Source organism: Hetaerina americana, unplaced genomic scaffold, assembly GCF_022747635.1.
Source record: "Hetaerina americana unplaced genomic scaffold, ioHetAmer1.1.p SCAF_19, whole genome shotgun sequence".
Lineage (NCBI taxonomy): Eukaryota > Metazoa > Arthropoda > Insecta > Odonata > Calopterygidae > Hetaerina > Hetaerina americana.
Genome location: NW_027286752.1, coordinates 3,445,403 through 3,466,171, shown reverse-complemented (window position 1 = coordinate 3,466,171; position 20,769 = coordinate 3,445,403). Strand labels below are relative to the sequence as shown.

The 20,769-nt window shown below is 38.4% G+C and overlaps 1 protein-coding gene across 3 annotated transcripts in view; it reads left to right on the top strand.

The window, feature by feature from the left end:
* Window positions 1-20,769, top strand: part of LOC139687320 (uncharacterized) — a 166,602-nt gene that overhangs the window by 53,857 nt on the left and 91,976 nt on the right. For all 3 annotated transcript variants that reach the window (XM_071584480.1, XM_071584479.1, XM_071584481.1), the window contains exons 3-4: window positions 14,088-14,218; window positions 18,685-18,811. In XM_071584480.1, the coding sequence (XP_071440581.1) occupies window positions 14,088-14,218; window positions 18,685-18,811 (258 nt within the window). The remainder of the gene's footprint in view (window positions 1-14,087; window positions 14,219-18,684; window positions 18,812-20,769) is intronic.

Genomic DNA, 20,769 nt, shown 5'->3' with positions numbered 1-20,769 from the left:
GTATAATGTTCGCATGAGTAGGATGTTCCTTATGTTAAAGGGACCAAATTAATACGGAAATTAAAATGTCAGCTTTAGTTACAGATGGTTTTACAAAGAGGAGGGTGTTAATGACAAGGATCTTAAGTAAAGTTTAAAAAATAAATGATTATTGAAAACCTCAATGGGGTGTGTAGTTTTTTTATTATTATTATTATTATTATTTAAAATACACATGTGCTGATAGACATTGTCAGGTGGCACACAAGTCCCAAATAATTGCAAAAGATAATACATAAAACTAGACTTCAAAACACAAATATCTTTAACAAAACAAGTGAATCCCCATCCCATTTACAACCATTTATCAGCAAGAAAAAAAAAGATAAATTAAAAAAAAATTAAGCTATTACATATAATACCATACACCACACATCAATCAAATTATTACATATATGCCTTACATCTATTCTTAAAAGTATACACTCTGTTAGGAAAGGGCTCGAATGACTGTATGACTTTTTGTATGACTTCGAGACGCGGGGCAAGAGGAAAGGCGTTGATTGTGGAGGCTTCTGAATGTGATTGTGAAGAAAAATAGAAAAAAATAAAATGCACAGAAATCAAAGCCAATGAGGAAGTTCTTGGGATGGTACTGGGAGTGAGAAGTTCGTTGGGAGAAATACAAAGAAGGCAGGAAAAGTGGATGCAGAGCTTTGAGTGCAAACGGAATGTTGAAAACTGTGAAAGAGGGAAAAATATTGGATAAGCTAGGTAGAGGGACTAAAATAATGAGAATGTTTGACGGAATGAAGGAATTACCTCAACACGCTATTATCAATAATAATGCTCGGTTTGAGTGATAACTCAATAGCCCTAGTTTCATAGCGTTATGTCCTATGACCATCATTTACCTGTAATATCCTCTATAGTTCACCCATAGCTCAAGAAGGGACCATTAGGTTTTAATTTTACCCAAATAAAGACCTCTATCTATCTATTTCATTGTGGATATTGTCACGATTTTATAATTCAACAGGGTCAATGGTGAATGACAAAAAATAGTCCAAATTGGATCATTTATTCAAAACTTGCACCATTATCTTAGAAGTAAATGATCGTTAGGGTCCTTCCGAAATCTATTTTTTAAGGATGTAATCCCTGGAGTGAATGATCGTGTTTAATCATATCCCTAACATGAATAAATTTATGAAATTTTAACATTACGTAATTGAGGTATTAATAAAGTAATGAATCGTATCAATTTAACCAGCGGTTAACATTTAGTATTCTAATTCAGATACGCTAACGTCTCTTGTCATATTTATTTTCATAATAGCATTGATTTAACACTGATCAAGATTCAATCGGAAAACAGTATTTTATGGCCTTTACTACGGACTATTAGCAATGATATATATATATATATATATATATATATATATATATATATATATATATATATATATAGCAACGGACGCAGACGCAGTTATAAGCACCAAAGCCCTAAGTGGAGAAAAAACCACCCAGGCGGTAATCGAACTCGCGACCATTGGATTGGCTGGCAAGGACGTTACCCCGCCGCCACCGGGGCCGGCGATTCATTTTCTCTCATGGCTTTTGGTGTGAAAAAAAATAGTGGATGGCCTATTTTTCGAGGGGAAAAAGTGGATTTCATGAAATACATTGAATTCAGATGTACTACCGGTGGTTGTTGCGGATTAATAGAATTATGTGACACACGTATCCGATTCAGAATAAATACGAGATTGTGCATATTTTTAAGGGGAATCGCCATCAGTTACCAATCATTCATTTCGCCGCAGCTCTGCATTCGCTGCTCTTCTCCATCGGTCTCTTCATATCTTCCATAAATGCCCTGCCAGCAAAGAGGAAGTAAGGTACGGCGAATCTCCCTTCGCCGTTTCCATAAATGGGATTTGCTCTTCATTTCGCGCGCGGAGTTCTCCACAAGGTCACCCCCAAGAGGGAAATCATTCGGCGGCAGCCTCAGACGGGAGGTTTTTGGGGTCAATAATAGCATACCCTCTCCTCTTTCACTCCCTCCCCTCCCCGCCCCTACTCACTGCTGGGGAAAGCCCGTTCGTTCTCACTGGACAAAAGTCAAAAATGAAAATAAATGTCTTTTTTATTTTCTCTGGATGAGGTTTACGTAATACCGAGTCAGTCGAAATTTAGGTCGTTAAACTCTCGAGCTATTTTTCTCTTTCCTTGATGCGTCATATCTCTATAGATACGCCCATGCGAACTGCGAACTTACGAGAGAGCGCGTGTTTTTTTTTCCTTCTTTCGGATACCCAATCTTCCTCAATGACACGTCCTTATAGTTATCACGTTCGACCGCCAAAGGATCTTGTGTTCTGATCTCAATCTCAGATTTGGGGAACTATGTACCACGTGACCACTCGTTCCTTAAGCGCCGTAGTTTTATTTTTACTCGTCCATGTCCATTTACATAAAGCGTATTGCCTTGGTGGGTGGAATTGGTTTCATGCTACTTTCCTTAAAATGTGTGAGCATTGCGTGCTTTCCCCTTCGCTGAAGTAACGATTGAGTAGAAACTTGAATATCACGTGGAAGGCAGCGGATTTGATCACAACGCTGTTTGTTATTCTTGGCTGCAACCCTTTGGATAATGTCCATATGATGGAAATAACGGTATTTCATTGTCGTCCTGAGCTTCAAATCAAAATAATTTACGAGGGACGAGACCGGGAATGACTTTATTGTGGGTATAAATACTCCGAGCAAACAGTCTTGTGATACTCCCTGCAATTCCCTGGAATGGAAACCAATTCCCAACTTCGCGATTTCAATGCCAACACGACGGATTTTGCGCATTAAGTGTTTCGGAGAATTCGGATATTGAGAAGCGGCAAGAAGAAATCATGTCAGTAGGGTACACATCTAGTTCAGCACTACCCGCATGGTAATTTGGAATTTTGGAGCATTGATTTGAATTTTAAATTTCCTCGACAACATTTTTTGAATCACTGTTTCTCCGATTGGGTAACGATTGAAGAATGAACTGTGCAAATACCTTCGATTAAAAAAGTATTCGTACTAATGTGTCCACCTGTTTCCTTATTGAAGAGGATATCGTCTCAAATCAATGGAAGAGTTTTAGTATTAAAAAAATATTACTACTTTCTCTATGGCAGACACGTTCGCACCTCCCGCAAGTTCATGCGAGAGAGAAGCATTGTCCACGTGTCATTACTTCCAAACCGATTCGAGGCACCCCTCTCCAACGAATTAGACGCTCGATTTTGATCTTTGTTGCACTTTCCCTTCGAAGCACAAGTCGATATTCGGCGCGCGATTTCCTCCACTCCTTTCCTTTCTCCGACCTTGACATGAAATTAAAGAGAGGCATTCAATCTTTTCATATCATATTACTTTTGTTTGATGACGACATCAAATATAACGTCTTAGCGATTATGGGTTTCAGGAAATTTTCTTTTTAGACTGTGATAAGCAGCAAAAGCTACAAAAATATAATAATACAGGTTTGAAAAACAAATTTATGATATGCCTAACTAGTCAGATTTGCAAAAAATATTTATATGACTGTCCAATTTGTAATATAGGTCCTTGAATTACGTTCCCGATTTGACTCATTGGCAGGTCTACAAGCCGCTTAATTCTGTATCAACTTTCTTCTCAGTTCACATTTTTTGCTTTAAATTAACCACTTGCTCTGAATAATTTTTACAGGAAGCACAATCAGTACAGCAAATTCTCATAGGGAGGAGGGTTTTATTTTCATTTTCAATGCGAGTATACCAAGGGAATAGTCATTCCTTCATTGAGGGAATTATGTTAGGATCCCTTCATATTTGCCATTTTTTATTTTGAAAGTTTGATTTGAAATTTAAAATCTGAAGGAGCGATGTTTCTTGAATAACTATGCTTGTCAAACTGATCCAATTATTTACCGATCTGCTTGAAAACTTGAATGTATCATTGTCTTATAGAAATTCTCGTTTTACATTTCAAAATTAGCGAGCGTGAAAACAGTAGCAGCTTTCCTTTAATCGGAAGATTCTTTTGGGTTTAGTTCTGTCGAAGGGGTTCTCATCCCGCTTTGACTCCAAGGGAAAATTACTCTAGGGATAAGGTAGTGACTTTTTATTCTCCTTCTTACCGTAAAAGCCACCGCAAGGTGTGTGGCAGGGGTTGATTCAACACCAGGTATGCAACATGAACAGTTTAATTAAGTTTTTTCTTAATTGTTGATTACCAATAAATTTGTGAAATATTTTAAATAAAGGATATAAAGGTTGATGCAGGTTCATGCGCTACGGTATCTAAGTACAATACTTCTTTTTAGGTACGCAAGACGAGTTGCTAGTCACCAGAAGAACAATAAAGTGACGGTCAGATGAAATAAGAACCAAATTCTAGTCTACTTGGCATGAAATAAATTCTTTCCTTTCCTAGTACGTTGTTAGTGCCCTTTCTAATGTCTTATCTTTCGCGGGAAAAATAGTACAGTAAACCTGTCGGATGTACATTCTTCAGGAGACTATTTTTGGAGGACTGTTAAACATTGTTAGTCCAAGGGAATAGGAGTATTTGTTTGCTTTCCGGGTGGGGAGGGTCGAATTATTTGATGGGCACATCATGTCTCAAGTCCGGAAAGAAGGAAATAACAGCCATCGGATAGATCTCTGTATTATGGGGAAGAAGCAAAAAGAAATAATTGCAAGTCAAGAGCCATAGGTTCAAATTTCCTGTGATAACATCAATTTTGTCACTTAACAACTGCGGAATCATTGCTCAATATGAATCAAATAAGGTATTTGAAGGTCAATGTCGCGATGGTGTTCCCCCTCACATTTGTGGAGAGGAATGTGGCGCCAAATGGAGCGCATTGCTGGCAATAACGGCATAACTCACAGATGGCGCCAGAGATGAGCACCGCATGCAGTAATCAATACCAATGCAACAGAGCTTGCACCTCTTGTCCCCTCCTCTTCCTCTCTCATGTCATTATTCAGTAATTGTAATTTTAAAAGATTCATTCTTACCACGAATTGTAATCTAATTACTCGACAAACTGTTCTTCCTTCAGTGTAAATGAAACCACATATGGAGAAAGAAGAAATTTGTCTTAAATATCTTAAAATATAGTGAAAAAATTTAAAATGTATCTATATTAGTAAAAAAAGAGCTTTGATGTGATTAAATATAATGGAGCAAATTGTGTTTCAAGTCCAAAGTGCATTATTAGGTGTAATAACTTCTGAACTATTTTTAAGTATTTGAGGATAAACGATAGAAAACATACAAGCAGTTCGGCAGGGTGACATGTCCTGGAACGACAGGAAAATCTAGTCTAGCACATGTAGTCTTTACCAATAAACTGAATTATGGCCAACCATGCATTGATAGGATGCTGGATGGTCTATATGCTACGGATAGGACGTTTATTCCATTTGACGTCTTACATCTGTCACCGTAATTCAGCAGAGTTAAGGAAAAACGGTAGCCATAACGTTAAGTGTCTGCGCAGAGTCATTCAAAATCTAGTTGCGACGTTGTTTTGTTCATCTAACGAGAAGAGGGCATCCAACGTCATTGCCGTTTGAGAGATTTCCGCAAAAAAAGCAATAAAATCAAAATGGAATTGCATAAGTACTCTTTGTTACCCTTTATCTCTTTTTTTGCGATGACGCGTCGGAATAAAAAAATTCCCCTCTTGGGCCCAGTCGGTTGCTTCAAATATGGTCCTGAATAAGATGCGCCTGGTCAGCTTTTTAATGCCGTCCGTGCCTTAAATCCCCCTCGTCTGGGTCTCCGTCCTTCGTGACTTGGTGAAGGACGCTAAGCACCACCTTCAGCATGATTGTAAAGTTACCATCTCTGTCTCTTCTCCTTAGCTTAAAGCATTCATTTCCATTTGCCAAACCATTGACTTCTCATATGGCCGATTTGAAAAAGATTTCTTTTATTGAAAGGTAAATTTAGGATACTTTTTATTTATTTAACATGTTAAATTTAACATTTAAGTTCAATATTTAATATGATAGTTTATCCTTTATGTTATGATACCGTCTTTGACGAAACCGCGCTGTTTCTTCCTCTGCTACAAAAACCCTACCAATGTGGATTAAGCAATTTTTTCATTATTTTGGCACACATACGGACGGTGAAAGAAGTTTAGGCTAATTAACCATTACCTGCAGTTATAAATAAAGTTTAAATTTCGAAAAAGTTAATTTTCCGAGTGCAGTAGCTACAGTATTTCTCTGCCTGCTCTATAATTGAGAGAGTGCCTTGCCCTACTCCTCTCCTTTGTGTGTTCTTGTTTAATCCCTGATGGGTCCAGATTTTATCACAGCCACCAGCTCTTTTCACGTGCTGTGAATCTCTATTCCAATGTCGTCAGAGAAGCTTTCCTTTAGAATGAGGTATTTAAGTCTATATTGTCGAATACTTCTTCCAGATCCACTAACACAATTTATGCACTCGTTTGATGGTCTGTTTCTATTCTCTACACTGTAAGTAATCTCAGGACCAAAGTAGTGGGGATCGAGATGGTGCGGGGGCTAACGTACTGGCCTCCCACCCAGAGGGTGGGAGGCCAGTACGTTAGCTCCCGCGCTTCGCGGGTTCAAATCCCGGCGGTGTTGAATATTTTTCAGAGGTATCTCGATCCCTACTTGAGGTGCTTTGTGGAGGGCACTTCGAGTAAGTACGCCGACTGTCGGATGGGACGTTAAACTGCGGACCCCTTGGCGCCTTTCGTAAAGAGTAGGCTAATGCCGACGCCGGGTTTCTCTCCACCCTTCATCCTTTCCTGTCCATCCCCTATGGCGCAAATGACCTCAGTTGTCGGTCGCCTCCCATCAAAACTACTACTACTACCAAAGTAGTTTTCATTTTGCTCATTTTTTCTGAATGCAAACTGAATTCGTCGATGCGCTCTTATTCTTGACGTTCCATCTTTCTGTAGATAATTATTGAAAATATCTACGATGCTTTTTTCATCAAGTTTTTGGCTTGCGTAGAAGTTGTCACATTGACTGTTCATTATTATATCATGATTATGTTATTCTGGGATGTAATCAATATGTTTTTTCGTGTGAATGAATGTCACAGATGATTTGATAGCTTTTAACACCGTCTTTAATTGTGTTCTTTCCATAATTAATAAGCTCGGAAGTAGCGTCATCACTTCCGAGGGGCCTTGTTACTTCGGTAGAGAATCTTATTTATTTCCTTAATTGATTGCTTTTCCCTTTTCTTCGATTATTTCCGTCCTGAGATCTGTTCTTTGTTACATTATTTTCATTTCTTTACCTTATCTTCATCTTGAATTATAAATTTCGCATTCCTCTCCCAAATGGTATGGAATCCCACGCTGTTGGTTCCTCGAAGGGGTTTCTAACTGTGCCGCAGACGGGTTCATGCATATCAGGTTTTCTTGGACTTTTTGCATAAATGGTCTATCACATTTTTCTTGCCTCCCGGATAATGCCGAGTCTTTTACCTTGTAATATGACTTTCGCATTTTTTTTTCTTTTACGGAACTTAAATCTTTCTTATTAGGAGCTTAAATACTGTCGGAAACTTAAGATAAACCTTTTGGTTGCCTCTTTCAGTAGCAATTTTATTTGTTTCAGTTTGTTAGAAAATAGTGAAAATTAGACAATAGCACTTTCAATTATACTCTCTATATAAAATTATTGTCTCAATACGCCCTGGATATAAAATTTTATTGAATATTCTCAAAAGTAATTATTAGAATCCCACTGCCTAATGTTTTCTTCATAACAAAGCTCGGTGCATGAAGTAGTCTTGTACACGAACGAAATTTAAATATCAATTGCAATTGATAGTTGGCAGCTTACATTAAAGTTCTGGATATGTCCAAAGTTTTAAGGTCAAATGTTCAACGAAAATGTGCGTAGAAGAACCAGGGATTTATTGCCTGAAGCTTGTTGTGCTCTCGATTTGATGACGAGTAATTTTCCATGCCTTATCAAACTCAAATTCCTCTCTCAGATTCACGAGAATATGGATTTTATTTTAAGGTCTCTGGTAACTTGAACTTCCTATAGCTGTGTTTATGTGTCTCTGTTGAGTGGTGATGTTAATACTAAAGTCGATATCTCTCTGAATAAGTGAACCGTGAAATATTATCCCGGACTCATTTGAAATGCAATGGAAGTAATTCGGAGCCGCTATCTCTTATTTCCTTTGGCGTTTTTCATTACACCATTGATCGATTGCGCATCTATTCCGGAAGGTTATAATCATCTTGTTGCCGCAGATAACGGGTGAATGGAGCGAATGTTAGTGCAAAGATTGGCCCCAGTGTTGGAGTTTGAACTCTGTTAGGCACGCGTACTTCGCTCTCCTGTCTATGCGCTGCTTCCGCGGCCGGGCCTTTGGCGGCATGCACTTGATCCGAATGCGAATCAGATTCGAAGCGGAGCGGGTTAAGTCTTCGAGGAGAATTTCCTGAGGGAACACGTCATTAGCGGGAAGGGGTGAAACGACTCGCGTTCGCCGAGATCTACGGCTCTGGCTATTTCGGTTCGCTCTGCTGCCGGATGCAAATTAGGAAAACGGGTTAAGGCGGATTTTTCCGTTAGCGCTCGGGTCCTGGGCATCAATTTTTTTTTCGCGTTCCCGAAAAGTCTTGTGTCGGGTTTAACAGAATGAAGCCATTGCGTAAATTACGGTTTCAATTAAAGCGATGGCAAAGCTGAGCGTAATTTGTTTGCCATCGGCCTGTCGCACGCATTTCACAATCTCTGATGAAGTTCGCGTGTAAGACGAAAACTTGTTTCGAAGAGAAAATTTATTATATTTGTTTTTTTTTACTCCAGAACGCGACGCAAACTTTCAAGACGCGATTTTCCCTCCGGTTGCGTAATGGTGCAGAGAGCAAAGACTTCGCAAGCTTACGGAGAATTTTAACGCTGCGACGGAGCTTGAGCCAGTGAGTTCACTTCTACGTAATCGATAAACGTCTTTATTCGGGCAATATTGAGACCATAAGGTCCCTTCTTCCGTTTAACCTTTCGTCAAGTACATAACAATAATTAGAGAAAATATAACGCGATATAAAAGAAAAAGAAAAGTCATATATGTATGTGTGTGTGTATATGTATGTATATATATATATATATATATATATATATATATATATATATATATATATATATATATGATTTCGTCGGCCTAACACGGAAGTGCCGAATAATAAATTGCACAGCAACAAACAAACGATTTAGAAACACATAAAAAGATCACTCACATGTTATTTCTTGATAATTTCGACGGAATTCTGCTCCGTCTTCATCTGAAGATAGAGATGTAATGACTAATGAGTCATTACTCCTCTATCTTCCGTGTGTGTGTGAGATAAAAGAAAGAAGCGCAATATGTGATTTTGTGGGAAAATCATAGGGACTGTAGACATGAAAACTCACGCAGGAGAACACCCACAAATAAGGGATGTGTGAAAAACATGCGAAAACCCTGCAAGATATTAAAAATAAATAAAGTGCAATAGATATATATATGGCCGCGTGAGGTACAGTGCAAAAGAATATGGTACAGCATATACAGTAGGATATACAATGGAGTACAGTGCAATAAATATATATGAATATATGTGTACACATACATTTTAAAGTAAAATTAGATGTCATATGTTTTTAAGCAAGGTGAAGTTGATTGTCAGAAATAGTGCAGGTGAAGAAGAATCGAGATGATGAATGCATATATGTATGCATAGGAGTAGATTTATAGAGAAGTGTTTTCGTCATGTAGAATTATTTTAGTGTATCTGTATCTGAATTTGAAGTGACTGAGTGGCAATTAATTTTTATGTCCTTAGGCAAAGTGTTCCAGAGTCTACAGGCTGTTGCATGGACAGATTTGCTGCTGTAATTTACTGTGCCCTGTCGAGGTATTAAGTTGATATTATTTCCCCTGGTGGTGGCGCTGTACATGCCGTTAACGAAGAAACGTTTATCAGATAATTACTTTGGTAGATAATTAATTTTGCAGTGAAAGAGAAGTGAGAGTATATGCAGATTCCGCCTATCCTGAAGTTTTGCCATTGAAGTTTACAATAACGTTCAGAGACATCATCTCGCTTCATGAGACCGCAGATAAATCATGCACAGGCGTTTTGAGTTCGATACGCCGCTACACTCCGCCAACGGCTCATTTGCTTCATATTTTAGTTTGCAACGGGGCGCAATATTTGTTTCGACGTATCTGTGAAAAAACACCGTTTTTAGGTTAAAGTGAGATCAATTCTGTCTTCATTCATCTTATGTTTGTGGGTAATTATTGAGGTGCGAGTTTCCGTTGTCGGTAGGGTTCATCACCTTTTGCTCTTAATGATACGAGAGTACTCTCGTACATCTATACTAACTCAAATTTTATCTGAAAAATGACACATGACATAACCTTTTTTTTGACATTTTTTCAACTACTAAAACTTTGATGATTCGCGGCGGACCTTCGAATGTGCAGGATTGTAGAGATGGCTGTTGAGAAATCAATTATAACCTAATTTAGTCGTTACCCTCGAGTAATTGATCCGATACGGAAGACAGTGATGGATTACTGGGAACCTTAGCTTTATGATGACAATTAATATATGTTGGCAGTCATCGCCGTTTCCACAGTCACTTACTTATCTTAAAGTTAGACAGAAGGAAAATCTGAAAAGAGCTCAACTAAGAAATAATTCAGGCGAAGAAGATATCAATGTTTAGAAATATTACGAGAGAAATAGATTACCCAGATGATTCACCAGTTGTGGTATCGTCTTTCTGTCGATTCAATATATGTACTGCGCAATAGTCTGAGGAGAGATAATGTAAACATCTGACTTCGTGCAGGCCACGTGCGACGCATGCCGTGGAATTAGTCACTCCTTTGAATTTTAAGATTATCACCAAATAAGTCGTCATTAGGTTAGAAATTGCAACCATTATGGGTTTTTGAGCGAAGTCTAGAATACATGGTGCGATTTTACAGGTAGATCGGTAGGCTTTAATATTCAATCAGAATGTCGCCCTAATTCCATCATTCTCTTTGAAAAACTTTCAACTCAAACGGAATTTACAGTTGCTATTTGTTTAACCTTAAATAATTTGAACCATGATGTGGAAAATAACAAAAAATCATCTCAATCTCTTTTTTGGGGCCATTTCACGTTTTGTCGCCGGAAAATACTAACTACAGGAGAAATTTGAATACCAATGCCTTGATTCGCCAAGACAGCTGGCAAGATAATTATAAAGGTCCCGAAGAACAGAGTGTACTTACTAGATACAGCGAGGGTTTTATGATGGTACCCCATTTCATTGTCAGAACTAACTGCCAGGATAAAGTAAGTTTGATGTATGAACACTGCTTGCAGGTTTAGCATTCTTCCTCCCGCTTCATACCTAATCATAACAAACTCAGCGGCAAACACTCGTACATTCTAAATTTAAAAAATATTAATTAAAGCTTCATTCGAACAAACCCATTATTGCAGGATGTAAATAAGAATATCTGTTTAAAAGTATGAATGTGAAATATATTTATATTGATTTGTAAGTCATATTTAAGCATACAACCCTGGTTTCTGAACATTCTCTCTCACTACACTTTTCGGTAACTTTCGGGTTATTGTGCAGATGTAGATTAATTATAATTACCATGTACTACATTATAATAGTAACAAGTATAACTGCAACATAATATTCGCGCTGAGAAATTAAATGTTAGTTATCTTGATTTGTGTGAATTTCCGTAACATTCTATCAGCTTAATTATTCTTACTCATTATGGGAATGGGTGCATTTATATTTCCGGTTTCATTTAATGATTATATGTGATATACGATAGCTGTTGTAACATGTAACGCCAATTACTTCAATAAGGTTTGCTTGCAATTATGTACGTTGTTCTTGTACTTGTCCGATCACATATTATACTCCCAATGAATATTTTCTTATTGCCCATTTATACTTAAAAGATTAGAGTGCGATATCAGACTGTTATTTGAAGTAAGAAGAAAATGTTATAGACGCACTTGTTTGCTGGACACGGAAATTTGCGGATTCTTTAGTAGGGCTGCTGTAATAAATGCAATTGGCGTAATGAATAAGCTAGCCACGGTGATAAAAAAGACAAGGCCTGAGAAAAAAGTAGTTCAGGGATTCGAAATTTTACAACCTCTCTCCACTTTGGCAAGCAAATCTTCCGTGCTATTCTTATAATTTTGGCGCGTGGGCCCAACAAATGTTCTCCATTCTCTATTCCTCAGGCCTTTGGAAAAAGTACTTTAGATAAATTTCGCAATACTATAAATAAAAATACTGTTTTTTCTACCAAACGAAACGGTGGGGAACCTTTTACGGAAAGGTTGCTATTAGTAAATAAGTTTTTATTCTGGAGTGAATGAAGGGAAAGGGTCGGCTAAACTTAATGCAATCGAGCGTCAACTTTGATAACAACGGGGTAATGTAATTTACGGCGGAGCCCTGGTCCTTTTTCCAGGATAACTTCGGAGATTTCTAGGAGCGTTGATGAAAGAACGAATGGAAGGAGAGAGGGATAGCAGGGCAATCATGAGAGTCCACCTTGCCATATCCCTTGGATCAATAGTGGATTTAGAAAACCTATAATCGGGGGTGAAAGCATTTTCATTTACGAGCAGAAATGAGATTGTCGCCATTTTTCCAACGGAGAAGGTTGAAAATCATGTTCAATTTGAAACTAATCACAATAATTTAGAGGCCACAAGGCACCCTACAGTATATAATTTTATCTTGGGGGGCAAAATGTGTTAGAAAATAGAGTCATGCATGTAATAATATTAATTTTTAATTTTATTTCATCCAAAAACCTTGCGCAATGTGGGAGAACATGACCCCCAGGGCTTTGTCTTTGAATCCGCCTCTATTAAAAAAGTACCGTGAAAATGTACATTTTTAATTGTGAATGTGAAATATGGTACATCAGCTAAATATCTGTATGCTTAACTCCAAGAGAGTAGTCTTGAATATTTGTTCTTATTACTTAACTTCTCGTAGTTTTCAAAACAACGACGACGTACTGTAATATTTTTCTAGAACGCGCACATTCCCCGGTTGATGTTCGTGTTTTACAAATTCTCCCTTTCGTAATGCCGCTATATAATTTCGTTCCACTATACCCGAGAATATATTTACAGCGTAGAGTATTAATCCCTGCTCACTCTTGGTGACTTCTTCTACAGCTATTACACGTAGAAAGTAGCACGTTCGTAGAATACCTCGAAATTCTAGAGTCCGAGAGATTTTCTCTGCCGACCCCATCATTCAGCACATCATATGTGGCATGCAGTTATCTTCGTGAATGTTGATTGACTTGTGCAGCTGAATTCAGTCTAGAATATTTTTTTATTATTCTGAAAAAAAGGTTCCTGTCATTAACTAAATCCGATAATTATACATATTCAAGTACATAATAATAAATGCTCCACCTTTGCTTCAATGCTCCTTTACCAACTTGTATGTTTCTTTGTTCCTTAAAGTTCCTATTTGACACTTATACAAAACTTGGTTGTCTTGGTGATGCTGGATGAAGCATCGAAATCTTTGACAATTTGAGGTGGGGAGCGACCCACAAAAGATTGGGAAACTCTTATTTTAAAGAAAGATAATATTTTGTGAAATGTCCACAAATGCAATTCGGCAAGTTGATTATACGTTCTACACAAACTTGACTATTCCCAGTCATATCTTAAATTTTTAATAATTGTCTGGAAAAGTAATGTAACTTTGAGTGTTTGATATACTTCAATAAAAGCATTGTTCCCACCTTAATCATGTTAACTCCTTATTATAAATAGTATTAAAAAATATACTGGTGCAAAAACTTCCACAGGACTATGGAACATATTTTGTATTATTGTAAAAGTATATCTGCCAATCAATTAATGTGGCGTACAATGCCGTAAAATTACTAAGGAGCGATTTTTGTTCTTCCTGAGAAGATGAAAGTTGAAAATAATTCACCACCTTCAATAGTCTGTATCTTGCTTCGTGTGCTCAGCGCTTTCCTTTCTCTCGCAGATTGTGCGGGATGCCAAAGAGTTGTCCCAGAGGATGAACCATCGCGGTGCCTGCGCATGTGACAACGACACCGGAGATGGTGCTGGCGTCCTGACGGCTATTCCCCACACCCTGTACGCGAGGATACTGAGGTAATCCCGGAAAAAAAGATCAAAGGGCGGGTGGCGGGATGGACACTAAATACTCCGGTTCGTTGAATAGGTGATGCAATTTGAGTATCACGGAGAGGAAGTTGCGCCATTCCCTGAATGTACCCTCCAAAGTGTGATTTAGACTTGTGCTTCGTGGAAACCGAGCCATTATTTGTGAGCAATCAATGGAATCGCGGTGACCATACCATGATTTCCTTAAATATGAAAATGGCATGACATCTGGAATGCAGATAACATGATCGGATCAAGTTTCTGGGACCAGAACCTATTTCATAAATTTTTGTCATCGCAATTTATCTTTATCTTGTTTGCATTTGTGATGCAATTGAGAGCGAAATTATAAATAGACGATTAATCTTAAGATGAGGTTAGGAAAAGAAACTTTGCACTTCCACGCAAAGATTTAATAGTTCACACGACCATGGTTTAGATGCTGCGCATCATCACCAGGCGATGATGCGCAGCATCGAATCCATGGTCGTTTGAACTATTAAATCTTTACGTGGAAGTGCAAAGTTTCTTTCCCTAACCTCCTCATGAAGGAATGCCACAAAGTTAAGCCTGAAACTGTCATGTTGGTTAATCCTTAACTTTGTCGTTAGATTAATTTTGATAGATGTAATGGTAATAATAGTTAATTTTTAGAATCCAATAGGCTATGTCCCATGCGCATTTTGTGTGTCTACGGTTCATATTATTTTTTCCTCATTAATAATACTTTGGATTATAAAGGCTGGTTTTATTATATATTCTCTTATACATATATATATTTTCATGGATTATTGTCTGTTTTAATAACTGTCTGCCATTGCGTAAGGACCCCCTTGACCCTTTTCCGAGACTGTTAACTAACTGCCATTGGTTAAAATACACGACATTTAGTGTATCGATGTCGATGGATACATACTAATAAATTTGCCGAGTGACCACACCCTTCATCTTCTCTATTGCAAACGTTGATCAAGATGTTCCTTTGTCTCTTACGCATTTCACTATTCTGCAGGGCGTCTTGCATTCATCACCTTTAGTGCGCAATTCAGCAACTGAAAACACTTGAAATTTCAATTGTTGTACATAATGCATAAAAATTGGATTGTACAAAATAATGAAGTGATATTAAGTAAAAATGACTGTGTTTCATAAGCCCCTAAAACGCGTGATTTGCCCCGGGTATAATTTTGCGCAAGAAGCTGCTGAAGAAAGAGTAGATTTTATGAGTCATATTTAATTTGCTCTGTACTTTTCATTATCTCTAAGTAAATAGCATCGGCGCCACTTTTGAAACGTACAGCTCATTGCCAGTCTATTGGCAGGAATGCCCCAGGGAAATTAGCACGCCCCCGCTGAGTGTTCATGCAAACTGTGTAGGAAGTTAAGTGTTCTTCCTAGTTGGAACTCGCCAGGCGTCATTTGGAACGTTTCCATCGTTCAACGTTTACAATCATTAAAAAGGATTTTTGGTTTCCATTTTTCAGCTTTTATGGATCGCATTTCGTGGCCATCGTTTCCTTATTTAACGATAAATGAATTAAAAATTTCTAGCCCCAATATTTAAACGAAATCCCTTTTTTTCTATACATTCATTTCATAGCGGCTACTATATCGGTTTCTCCCAAGTTTTGGACGGCTTTCGCTGGAATTTTGCCATGCTTTCATGACTTGCTGAAAAATATAGTATGTGCTCTAGTTTCAAAAGAGTCTTATGGTTTATTCTTATCAACATTCTTCTATTTCATCGCCAGATCTGCTTAAGTACGGTGACATCTATTTTGGTTTCATAAGCTCTTTGGGCACCCTTGGTGACTCCTGGCGGGAGTTCAATTGTAATAGAGTTTTTTCTTGCAGTTATCGTAATTACTAGAAAATATTCTTCCAGGCACATCCTCTTTTAAAATATTTTCTTAATCCCATCCCTTGGCGTAAGATTGGTGTTATATGGTAGTTCCAAGTAACCAAGGCTACTCTGAAGGTTTTTTCACTCGATTTAATATTGATCGGGAAATTTTTTCTCACTCAGTTTTATAGCAACACTTTTTTGAACCGGAAAGACTGCAAGGCTTGTAAAGAAAAAAGTTATCGTGTAATAAACGTTTAGTACGCAGCAAGGTAGGTATTTAGAATAGTAGGTGATTCAAGAGCGATGGTTTATTTTTCACCATTTACACCCCAATATAACACAGTGAAGAGCATGCATATAATATGAAGTGAATGGAAGGTAACTGAGTTTCCGAATTTGTGCTTGTCACATAATTTATATGTATTTTGTGGTCGTTTTGATCCACAGATTCCCAAACGGGAGACAAGACTGAATGAATTTCTTATGCCCAAAAGTCTAAAGATCTGATTTTGCTTGAAAATCCATAGAGTCGTCCTTTTTAAAATATTTATGTACATACTCAATTGCATCCCAGTTTTTTCTCCCCCACATTGACCCCTAAATGGATATCTATAAAGATAAGAAGTAGTGCCATCAATTTCTAAAAGTCACAAGCCTAAAGATAAGAATTTCACGAAAATCCTTGAAGCCGTTTTCGAGAAGAAGATTACATAATACAATGCACACATACAATTATTAATAAGAGTGAAAACATTTAACATTATGTAATAATGTATGATTTGTGATTGAATAACCAAGATTCGATACTAATAGAATGCAGTGATCTCGGCTCACCGTGTTTGTCGCGTAGGACGTCCAATACGCTATCATGCGTGATGCTGTCGCTCAAGCTACGCATTTGCTACATTCAACCACTTAAAATCCCTCCGAAGGGATCAACCATCCGATGAATGGTCGTTGGATACTCCGAGGGATGGAAATAGGTCGGATGTTTGCCCTTCTCGTCGTGGTTAATCCCCTATGTCAATCAAATCAATGACGTATTGCGTGTTTGGGTTCGATTCGATTGTCCGATAGTGCCACAATTGATGCTTGGGCAGTGGCGGAAGTGCGGCGACCCTTCCCCCCCCCACACCGTCCCTCACCCTCTTCCCGGCGTCACCATGAGAGACCCCCGTAGCGCGCACGCCTTACCTCCCCCCTTACACTCTACCAGCTTGTTTTCCTCCTCTATTTGCATACCAGTGTTTATATGGACAGAGACGAGCGCATTCTGCGACAATGCAAACGCACGTCATTCATATCGGGCAGGGTTCTTACAGTTCAGTCATAGGATCCAAGTCCAAGGGTCGCAATCCAGTCATCTCTTGAATTTCCCTCTTCAGAATAAAGACAGTACATTACTCCGTAGTTAATATCCTTAAACATTGTATTTATTATTCCATTTAAAGGGCATATTTTCTCCCTGCTTTTCTGTGTGCCTTGTCTTCGTATGTTTTGTCCTTCACGCCAAGTTGTTATTTACCCCCGACGGGTTTTCAATTTTCCTTGAGGTGTTCCTGGACTGAAAGAGTCGATGCTTTTAATGCTCCCCTATTCTGTGGAAGTGCTGAATTATTGCGTTAGAAATGATAGGTTTGTCACACATGTTATTTTTGCTGCAATCTGGAATGCCCAAATTTAAATATTTTTTGATGACTTTTTTGATGCTGGTTCGCGGAAGTTCAAAAACTGACGGAGCAGATTTGGTTTAAGGTTCCTTGAAGCGGGTCTCGCTAATGAAGTCGAGGCTCTACGGTTGGCCGGCGAGTGAACTACGCCATGGGTCTCTAGGCTATGAAACCACTGCATTGGACATAAATGTTTTTAAATATATCTCTCCTAGGTAATTGCTTTTATTTTTATAGACGTGCGTTGAAATAAACTTCCTATTCATGTAAAAACTGACAGTTGATTATGTAAACTAATCTCCATCGTGGTGCACCGTGGCCTACACCGTGGTGGACTATATTTTTACGAAATAATAATTATGGGTAATAATTGAAGGACCTTTAAAGGCAATCTTAATGTCTAGGAAGGTCACAGCTTTAAGATGGGGGTTACGCTGACTGGTTTGATGTAGGGAAATGTGCCATGGGAATGAAGTAGAAAAACAAAAAAAAACTTAACATTAAAAGTTTTCAGTGAGCCAAATCTACTGTACATATCTACATCTACATCAATACCCTGCAAGCCACCAAAAAGGTGTGTGGCAGGGGGTGCAGCACCAGGAGGAAAGGGTAAGGGATGAGGGGGTTAGGGTTTTTCAAATGGATGGGGAAAGGTAAGGGGAACCTGCAAAAAAATATATATAAAAAAACGAAAAATGAAGAAATACGAACATGAAGCAGGTAAACATTTCGACGGCACGCAAATGCGACAATGAGACAGAACATATAATGATAGTACACGTAGTATTAAGATATTTTAACATTGTATACTTTAGTGTATGGACTTATTCTTCCTGAGAATTATTACGTGCGTTTTTGAAGTTTTTTGGAATTTGAAGGGGAAAGAATTTGGAAAAATACCCATTGCCATTACTGATGAAGCTATTTTTCCATTGCAGGGAAACTCAGAATTTGGAACTTCCTCCTTTTGGGCGTTACGCGACTGGAATTTTCTTCCTCGACAAGACGCATCACAAGGAGAGCGAGGATAACTTCGGCAAGCTTGCTGAAAGTTGCGGACTGAAGGTGAGTTTAAGCGCTTTAAATTCTCTCCAGTGATCCAGTTATCGTCCGTCGGTTTAACGTCAATCTTTTCTCTTGCGTCTTCCTTGTAAATTTTGGTCGTTTTGAACTCTTTTTAACTTAAGCTAATGGCCAAATTTTAAAAGTTGACGAAGATGGTGGCATATATTTTTACATGTTTGATAAGATTTGTGTATCCGAAGATAACGTAACCTGATGAAACCACATGTGTATAAACATATAAAAAAAATCCGTGGAATGGCTTTATATAAGTGGTTGTAATCCGTTCAGGGTTATATCCTCTAAGGGATAGTCAACTGCTTCTACTTATCTTCATCAACACAATACCCTGCAAGCCACCAGGAAGGTGTGTGGCATGGGGTGTATCCACTCCAGGTATGCACAGCACATGAACAGACAAAGTCACGCACCGTGCGTGAGACACAACTACAGGATATAAAATAAAACATACATAAACTCTTCCGATAAAGTAGGTACATGTCATTATTAGTATAATTTTACGAGGATATTTTATACGGATACTGGCATTCTAACGGCATAAGTACGTCATTTTGTATCGCTCAAAGGCTAGGACTGAGTAAATTTTAATCCATGTATTGAAACCTTATATTCATGCGAAAACTCCCCTCATTTAATGTAAAGCTATGGAAAACAAATTTCTACTCCCTCTGCAGTTATTACAAACTGTATGGGTATTATTAAAAATGTACGGGAAATATGTGGCATCTTTACGGAATATTTTTACATAACATTATCTCCCAATGTGGCAGGAAGAGTTTATGTGGACTGATTCATAGCATCTATGGGGAAGGAATCCGCTCGGAAGACTTTGTGAGATCAGTGTTAGTTTGTATTCCGAAAAATGTAAAGGCTACATCATGTGAGGTCTACATAAAAATAAATTTTATTACCCACGCAGTTAAAGTGGTTCTCAGGATCATCAACAAAAGTATGGAGATCGGGGCAAATGATTACTTAGGGGATGATCAGTTTAGGTGTAGAAAGGGGAGAGGTACGCGCGATGCTATTGCAGCAATGATATCACGAATCGAGAGGAATATAGAATACAAACAGGAGGTATTTGCCTGTTTCGTAGATTTCGAAAAAGCATTTGATAGAGTGAATTGGGAAAAACTAATGAGTATATTGCAGAAAATAGGGATAGATTGGAGGGAAAGGAGGCTAATCCGCAACCTGTACATGTCTCAGACTGCTCAGGTGCGGGTGGGGAACGGGGAATCCGGATGGGCAGTGTTAGGAAGAGGTGTAAGGCAGGGTTGCCCATTTTCACCGTTGCTGTTCAACCTGTATGCAGAGGAAATGATTAAAGAGGCATGGGAAGAACTTGAGGTAGGAATGAAAGTGGGCGGGGAATTCTTAAAATCAGTAAGGTCCGCTGATGACCAAGCTTTAGTTTGTCAGTCAGCCAAGGGGTTGCAAGCATTGCTGAGTGAATTGGAAATTCAGTGTGACAGGTATGGGATGAGAATCAATATTAATAAAACAAAGGTTATGCGATTTTCTAGAAAGAAAGAGTCTTCGCTAAACATTAAATTAGAAGGGCAAAAACTAGAGCAGGTAGAACAGTTTACGTATCTCGGAAGTGTTTTGGACCAACACGGTCAAAATAGTAGGGACGTAAGGAGAAGAATTGCGCTAGGCAAAGAGGCTTTTGCAAGGAGGATGGAGTTGATGACAGGGACCTTGAGTAAGGATATTAAGAAAAGACTCGTAAAAACGTTGATATGGAGCGTAGCTATGTACGGCGCAGAAACGTGGTCATTGAAGCAGGAGGATAGACGTAGACTGGAGGCTTTTGAAGTGTGGGTTATGAGAAGGATGGAGAACGTGAAGTGGACAGAAAGAAAAACAAATGTGCAAGGGGCGAGAAGAGGTGTTTGTTGGGAGAAATCAAAAAGAGGCAGGAAAGATGGTTTGAG